This window comes from Genypterus blacodes, unplaced genomic scaffold, assembly GCF_046128005.1.
Source record: "Genypterus blacodes isolate CSIRO-AG114 ecotype Tasmania unplaced genomic scaffold, CSIRO-AGI_Gbla_v1 ptg000012l_1, whole genome shotgun sequence".
Taxonomy (NCBI): Eukaryota; Metazoa; Chordata; class Actinopteri; order Ophidiiformes; family Ophidiidae; genus Genypterus; species Genypterus blacodes.
The window spans coordinates 1622744-1631410 of record NW_027466826.1 but is presented as its reverse complement, the minus strand read 5'-3'; the positions used below and the strand labels follow the sequence as shown (position 1 = coordinate 1631410).

At 43.2% G+C, this 8667-nt stretch overlaps 1 protein-coding gene across 3 annotated transcripts; it reads left to right on the top strand.

Annotated features, from left to right (window-relative positions):
* Positions 1-379: 379 nt before the first annotated feature.
* Positions 380-6280, top strand: LOC143013018 (BTB/POZ domain-containing protein 3). 3 transcript variants are annotated; one of them, XM_076166434.1, is made up of 4 exons: positions 380-1359; positions 2264-2354; positions 3989-4107; positions 4691-6280. In XM_076166434.1, the coding sequence occupies exons 1-4, from the start codon at positions 1049-1051 to the stop codon at positions 5721-5723; spliced, it is 1554 nt and encodes a 517-aa protein (XP_076022549.1). In that variant the 5' UTR covers positions 380-1048; the 3' UTR covers positions 5724-6280. The 3 variants fall into 3 exon arrangements, with proteins under 3 accessions (XP_076022549.1, XP_076022567.1, XP_076022557.1); XM_076166452.1 differs by lacking the exon at positions 380-1359 and having other exon boundaries at positions 2269-3837; XM_076166442.1 differs by lacking the exon at positions 380-1359 and having other exon boundaries at positions 2271-2354; positions 3664-4107.
* Positions 6281-8667: the final 2387 nt, after the last annotated feature.

The following is an 8667-nucleotide window of genomic DNA, read 5'->3' as shown; positions in this document are numbered from 1 at the left end:
TTGTATAAAATGTGAAAAGCACAACTATCAGGAAATGAATGAATTAAGCAAATACTGCCCATAAATGGGGACATTTGAATTGCCCTTTTGAATTGAAATGTAAAGTTTATAATTACTGTAGTACAAACTGGACACTGTGGATTCAGGTAAAGCAAACATGGGAGGTAAAAGTGTAGATGAATATATCATTCTTATGGGGCATAGCTGTCACTTTAATTGAGAGGCTGACTATTGCATATTTAAGTATGTGCTTCACTAGGCTGCATTAGCCAATCATGAATCTGGTCCTCTGCCATTGGCTGTACTGAGGAGAAAGCCGTGTACCAAGCTGTGAGGGGTGGGGGTGTGGGGTCCTCTATCTCCTCTGCGCTCTCTCTCATTCAACCTCTGTAGTCAGCAGAACGAGTGGCTGATCAGAGCGACACAGCATCCGCGGCTTCAGCATCCTGCAGATGACTCTGCTCCATGGAGGAGAGGGAGGGCAGAAAAAAAAAAGAAAGAACAAGTGCCGGAGAGAACGAGGTAGACGCGCAGAAAGAGGCTGAGGGGGGGGAGAGAAGAGGACAGAAGGAGTAAGAGCAGGAAATGAGAGGCATTGAGCAAGCACTGCTGCCTGCCTGAGGACCACTGCAGCTGTACTAAATCTGGGGCTGTCAGGCCAACCCTCAGCAGAGCAGTGAGTGAGAGAGGCAATAGAGGAGAAGAGAGGAAGAAGTGATTTGAAGAGCTGATCTCATCACTCTGGACAAGCAGGGATGCGAAACCCGAGAGTCTCTCTGTCAGCAGATCAAACTTCACACAGAGGAAAAGTGCCTTTGGATCACCAGACTGAGCCAGACTCTTCAGAGTGAAGATACCAGGACAAACAAGACATTTTTCCGATCTGTTTCTAAAAGGTGAAACCTTGGACAGGATCTCCACAGCTTGGTACTGCTGAAGTCCCTGTTGTCCTGTCCGCAATCCCCCTTTGGTCCTCCTTCGCACCTGCCTGCTCTTGGTGAATGTCTTCTCTGGATGCACTCCTACTGCTCGGCAGTTGAAAACACTCATGGTCGATGCCAAGGGAAGGAACATGAAATGTCTGACATTCTTCTTAATGCTTCCAGACTCTGTGAAAGGCAAGTCAAGTAAAAGCTCAAAGAAGGGGAATGCCAGCAGCAGCTCCAAGCTGCCCCCAGTCTGCTACGAGATCATCACTCTGAGGAGCAAGAAGAAGAAGAAGATGGCAGCGGATATTTTTCCCACCAAAAAGCCGACGTCCACCACCACAGTGCAACAGTACCAGCAGCAGAACCTAAACAACAACAACACCATACAGAACTGTAACTGGCAGGGACTCTATTCCACTATAAGGGAAAGGTAAGCACAACTCACAACTGCAGCCAAACATCACTCAACACCTCACCAACGTCAAACAGTGAAGAGAGAATTTGGTGAGATATCCAAAAATGTGTAAAATATTAAAACTTGTAACCACATTGTAACCTGCCATAACCTCCACTAAATCAACATTGTGTGTGTATGTGTGTGTGTGTGTGTGGGTGTGGGCAGGGGCGGGTGTTCCCCTTTGCTCTGCCCCCGATCCACTGGGGGTATCTTTGTTTACACCCACTCCGCCGCTCTGACATAACACAGAGTGGATAAGCGGCGGGTGCGTTTGATATGCACAACAAGCAGAGGTTTGCGCTGTACTAAAAGCTAAATATTTACCTTGGCCTATCAGTAAAAGACTCCAGCTGTCCAGAGCAAACGCGTGCTTTCCCCCTACCCGGGCTTTGTTGTCTCTCCAGAACATCACGGGGCTGTTTACACACCCTTGTGACATGTTCCCCTCCTCAATAATATATGAACACAGCTTTATTGTTGCTCTCATTCTTTCACAGCAGGGATTAACCATTGAGTTTATTGTCTCTTTTTGCCCGTCCTTATACCACCAGCGAGAGGGAAAATTTGCTATGAAATTTGCGAAATAGTATGGTGCGTAAACCGATAAAAAAAAAGTGTTAAGTCGAGCCTGAGGCAATTCACACACACTTAAGGCCACAGTATGTTCGGAGAGGAGCAGAATTGGATCAATATACATGCAAATTACTGAAGAATGAGCACTTCTGCCAGTGCCTGTGGCTATAAAGTGGTACCCGTCAGAGTTCCATCCATATATGAATTGAAGCATATTGAGCCATCTTCTCTCCGCTTGTTAAGTGGACTGAATCAACACGGGGTTAACACATGGAATCCTCATGTTTCTTTCCTTTTTTTGCAGAAATTCGGTCATGTTTAACAATGAGCTGATGGCAGATGTTCACTTTGTGGTGGGTCAGACCGGAAGGACCCAGCGGCTGCCCGGACACAGGGTAAGAATTCATCCCACCGAGCGGCAACACTGGGAGGAAATGAACAAAACAAGCAATCAGCCCATCCCAGCGCTGTTAGTATCAAATCTGCCTCGAGATCATCTTCCTCATTGTCAGCAGTAATGGAAAGCGAGACCCTTTGTGCTGCGCTCACTTCCGCACCATGTGTCTTTTTTCAGACAGTCTTCAATTATTTATGCAAATGAGGCTGAAGGATAGAGGCGCTGAATGAGCGAAGGAGGATGGGATATCCTCCTCAGCAGTCATCGCACACAGAATGACTCTGCCTTTGTTTCTGCTTTGCTTCGGCTTTTAAAAAAAAACCCTCTGCAATTATTCAACTTTATATCAAACAGCTACGAAGATGATACGACGGTCTATTAAACAACACATCTGCTATCCTACAAACACTTTTGTACTCGTTTACAAGATTCATTTGATTATTACAGCTGAACAGACTTGTGCTCATCCTGGATTTTGCATCAGTTGTAACCTTCCTCGTGTGGTTTAACATCCAAAGCCACATCGTCATTGCCGCTTGATTTGAATATGATCGCTCTAATCTGGTTAAATATATGTCGATTTAGATTTGCAACCTTGAATTTAAATTGATGCAGAAGCCGCTTTCGAATTTGTCAGATGAGCCATGCGTAGATCATCCTTCTGGTCCCTGAGGAGGATTTGACTGCACTTTAGTCTGAAACATTACGGCAACAGGGAATAGTGACGTTCTTTATTGTGTTCATTAGAGTGGAATTTTGATATGCATTTTGATTTACAAAGTTATATCCCACCTAGGAAGAAGACAAAATGTATCCATCTATCTACTGTATCTATGTATAGAGCAGTGGGAGGGGCTAAAGCTGGCCTATATAAAGCCTTTATATCCAGGTGTCTGTCCACATTAAAGAGCCACTGTGTTTCCACTGACCTCTTGTCATGGTGCTGTGATCTCAGACAGTATGGCTGAAACCTTCACATATAAGCTCTATTTTACATTTCTAGCTCCAGTGTAATCAGCAACACAAAGTTAGTGTGGCTTTCTTTTTTTATACCACCCACTTACCCACCTACATGCCCGTGCTGCCTAGATGCTCGGAAAACATAAACAAACACTCACACACATACCTGACACGTAAACAAACTTGTGTATGACTCGATTATTCTCAAAAACCTTATTCCCGAAATGCTCTGCAGCATCGTGTTGCACGTGATTTCATCATAAATTGTGACAGCACATACATATCTGTACATTACACTGCACTCTGTTCATTTTGCTTGTGTGTATTTTCTTTTCTTCCCCAATCAGAGGCAATCTTGTTCATTAGAAATCTGCCTCCGTGTCCTCAGGGGAAATCGTAACTGTGGCTGAGCAGTGCTCAATGTTTGTATCACTTCCCTGCACTGATGAGAATTCAGCTAATGTTCAACAACCATGAAAAGATTTGTGCTTTTTATTACCTCAAGAGGAAGAAGAATACATGTGAGCAAACTGAATTGAACACATTTTCTGTGTCTCTTTATTCCAGATGATTCTGTATGCCGTGCACTTTGCAGCATAATCACAGGCCAACTAAGTTATGTTTTCATATCTTTTTTTCCTTCTCTCACTTCTTCTCCTCCTCCTCCTACAGTATGTTTTGGCTGTAGGCAGCTCAGTGTTCCATGCCATGTTTTACGGTGAGCTGGCTGAGAACAAGGATGAAATCCATATCCCAGATGTGGAACCAGCAGCATTTCTGGCAATGCTGAAGTAAGGATTCTCTCCAGTCTAAACTAGTTAACATACATCCTTCTGCTGGCATTGTAAACAACCACTGTCTCTATCAACAACCATTTCGTCTTTGTGTGTGTAATTACTGCTTCAGTTTACATTATGCTGGGGGGGGGAAATAATTTGACAAAAATTTCCTCTTAAGCATCTTCATTGCCAAGCTAATTATATCAAATGTTTCCTCCATATCTGTGTGTTTTACTGCTATAGCGTTTCACTTTTCATTTTGTATGGCTCCATATGACGTTACCCTGGTCTATCACTGCTCTGTTCTATTTCTGAGTTGTGTTTTCATTGTTTTGTTTCTGCCATTGCAGAGTGATTTCATTCTGCGTAGCTTTGTTTTCAACCTTGTTTGATGTGCAGCTATGACATAGTATCAGACAGTTTCTGTCACAGTTAATTAAAGGTTCAAATCCAGTAACCGGGACAAAGGCAGCTGGTAGTTTCTGTCCAAATGCAATTTTACCTACACATTTCTGACACTGCAGGTATATCTATGATGATTGCTCTATTGTCTGTAATGCTGCAAAGTGCATAAAGCTCATCTCTATGTCAACAGATACATTTACTGTGATGAGATTGACCTGACTGCTGACACAGTGTTGGCCACTCTCTACGCTGCCAAGAAGTACATTGTCCCTCACCTGGCTCGTGCCTGCGTCAACTTCCTGGAGACTAGCCTGAGCGCCAAGAATGCCTGTGTGTTGCTTTCCCAAAGCTGCCTGTTTGAGGAGCCAGAGCTGACACAGCGCTGCTGGGAAGTGATTGATGCCCAGGCTGAGCTGGCGTTACGCTCTGAGGGCTTCTGCGACATCGACGCCCAGACCCTGGAGAGTATCCTACAGCGAGAGACACTAAATGCTAAAGAGATAGTGGTGTTTGAGGCAGCCCTCGGCTGGGCTGAGGCTGAGTGCCAGAGACAAGAGCTCACCATGTCAACAGACAACAAGCGTAAGGTTTTGGGCAAGGCCATGTACCTCATACGCATCCCTACAATGGCTCTGGATGACTTTGCCAATGGAGCAGCCCAGTCGGGTGTGTTAACGCTCAATGAGACCAATGACATCTTCCTGTGGTACACAGCAGCAAAAAAGCCTGAGCTGCAGTTTGCCAGCCAGACCAGGGAGGGGCTGAACCCCCAGCGTTGCCACAGATTCCAGTCCTGTGCCTACCGGAGCAACCAGTGGCGTTACCGGGGCCGCTGCGACAGCATACAGTTTGCAGTGGATAAGAGAGTGTTCATCGCTGGGTTTGGACTTTATGGATCCAGCTGTGGCTCAGCAGAGTACAGTGCCAAGATTGAGCTCAAACGTCAAGGAGTATTACTGGGACAAAACCTCAGCAAATACTTCTCTGATGGCTCCAGTAACACCTTCCCAGTGTGGTTTGAATATCCGGTCCAGATCGAGCCCGATACGTTCTACACAGCAAGTGTGGTTCTGGACGGAAATGAACTGAGCTACTTTGGACAGGAAGGGATGACAGAGGTGCAGTGTGGGAAAGTGACATTCCAATTCCAGTGCTCCTCGGATAGCACCAACGGCACTGGTGTGCAAGGGGGGCAGATTCCTGAGCTGATCTTCTACGCTTGACAAACCCTGTGCTCACATACGACTCAGACATGATTTTCAGTACACTTACAGCAAAATAGAAAATTGTTACTTTGTACATAGTGTCCGTTTCTGTTATTTATTTCAGTTACTATTGTGCAAAAACATAATTCTGACTTTAAAAAGGTCTTAAGTGGTTTTATTTTCAGTAATGATCCCTTTGATTAGGACCAGCTAAATGTTTCAAGATGCAGAATTGTGAAATAACCAGATGAGGTCCATCAAGACGTACACCTTGCACTAGATGTGCATGTATATATGTATGTAAATACTAAATTTTAAATGTATATACTGCCACAACTGTGGCCAATGCTGAAGGTATCTTATATGATAAATATGCTATGTTTATTATTTCTATGCTTGCATAGAATGCACATATATAGCAGCAATATTTCACATTCTATTCAAATAATAGGACAAGGATTTCATGAATCTCTCTGGACCATCAGCATTCTGGTCAAAACACAGTTTTGCACTGTGTAGAAACCCATTTGGCATTTGTATTTGAGTGGTTGCAATTGAATCTCCAGCTTTTGATACTTTGAATTTAGTAATGGGGCACTTAGAGAGAGCTTGAGGGGGTCTTAGTCTAGGGAGCACTAAATATAACGAGACACAATCTCTGTCTCTCTGTAACATGTAGCTCAACTCCATGACTCCAGAGAGGTTTACATTAGATCAGTGTCAATGTGTTTACAGTGAAAATTAGGACGACTTTAAGTGGTCACAGCTCACCACTACATGCTAGAGGAAATTTATTTAGTTTTATATCTGTGTGTGTCAGCATTGCAGTACATTAAGCATGGGTAGAACTGTGCTATTTTGTTTAACATAATCAACAAAATTCTTCGGGCGCCTTGGTTTTGTTTACTGCATAAAGATCAAGGATGGATTGGATTCAACGTTAGAGGCTGTTTATCTTATAGACTTTTTACCTCACACTGTTGAAATGTTGTGCACTCTGGTGAACTGCTGAGTACCCAAACCCCTCCTCCCCCCCGCACCTCCTCAATGTGATCGACTGGACATATCAGTGCTTGCTGAATCGTACTGTTTATGCTACAGAATTGCACTGATGTTGTGATTGAATTTGTCATTTTTGTTTTAATTGTTGTTATTAATGAGGCATATTTCTGATTTTCTGTGCTACTGAATATTCTTTCCTGGTGTAGGGATATACATACCACATGCAAGTCTGGTGATGACAGTGGATGAGCAAACTGCTGTTCATGTCCTGTGTTCATGTACTACAGTGCTGAGAGACCTAAGAATGTGTACGATTGTTGATAAAATAAAAAAAATGGGTGGTACATATTGATTTTTCTATCCCATTTCTGAAAGGAACGGTTATCAAAGTGATACTTACATACACATTTTGAATGTTGCTTCGAGATGACAAATATGTTGATCACTGCTGTTCCCTTGCTTCAAGCAGCTCACACGCGCTGCTTCCTGTCTGTCTGTCCAACTCAACCTCGTTTCTGCATCACAGTAAACTACAACATTATTCATTCCATCTCACCGTCCTTGATGTGCATTTTGATGGGCTACAACGCTGCATTAAGTCTTTTTGATATGACATTCATGATTGGGCTCAAAGCTACACAGCGAGTCTGTAATCTTGAATTTCACAATTTCAAAGAATGCCTCCTTGAATTGGCCATCACATTTTCCAAGTATAGAGAGCCATTACAATCTCAGAGTGGAATTCTCTGCATATCATTCCGTCTGCTTCACTCTAACTCAATATGGATTTTTGTGTGTGTTTTTTAAAAAGATAGCAAGTGTCTAAAGGGAGCGTTCTATTTTTATTCATATCTCTGTTGAAGGAGCAGACTTCAAGAATCCCCCAAAGATTTAACAAGAACTGAACTTCAATGTTGAATGTCAATCTGTTTGTAAACTGACAAAACTATGGATTAACAAAGACAGCCTGTTGTTTACTGAGACTTGTTTCCAATCATCCAATATACTGGGTAAACTGAGCACCAGATGAGCCATTTACTGGATCTCATGAAGCATCATATCTGCGAGCTGTATGTTCCAACAGGGTATCACTCCTGGGCTTGTACAGCAGCTACTTGATTACCGAGGCATTCGATAAAGCCGACACCAAGTTTGACAATAGCCAATGAGCGTGAAGCCCTTGATGAATTGAACTCTATGTTGGGAGACTCTGTGCTTCAGTGCGATTTTTCATGATTGTAGTGCTAATGTTGTAAGCAAGATCATTAATTGCGCTGAAGGTGGCAGGGGACTAGAATGTGCTGGGAGTCAGGCATCGGCCTGCTTTTAACAGAATTCCCCCAACAAATACACACACAAACACAGATACAACAACACCCACTATCGTTTTGCACTTAGTCACTGATCTATGGCACCAAGAATTACAGTTCAGTTACTTTAGAAAAGCATAAAGAACAAGTAACGAGATCAAGAACACAACTACCCATTACTACTATAGCAACAACAACTCACTATTATATGAATGAAGCAGAGTTAACAAACAAAGCAGGAATACAGAGACACTTTTCCTTATTTGATTCTTGCAGAATAATGGCTACACATGGTTTCTCGAGTTGGTATTTTGAGAGTTTTCTTCACAGGAGGGACGAGTGGGGCCGGGGACGAGGAGCTCACTGTCATAGCTGTGTGTTTATAGAGGTGAGCACATTCGAAAAAACTGCTCTTGGATCAATAGCAAGACTTTCAATCAGCGACCGAGTTGCAGCTATAATTACAAGCCGACGCAAAGCATATTTGTCCCCTGGAATCATCTAAGATGTAAATTACAATGGACTTGGTATGTGATCAGGCTATGCTATGGAGAAATTGTATTTTTCAGTACTTCAAGTGTGAGAAAACATCTTATTCAATTCTGTGAATCAAATGCTGTCAAATCCGGTGAGGCTCAAACTAGAATGGT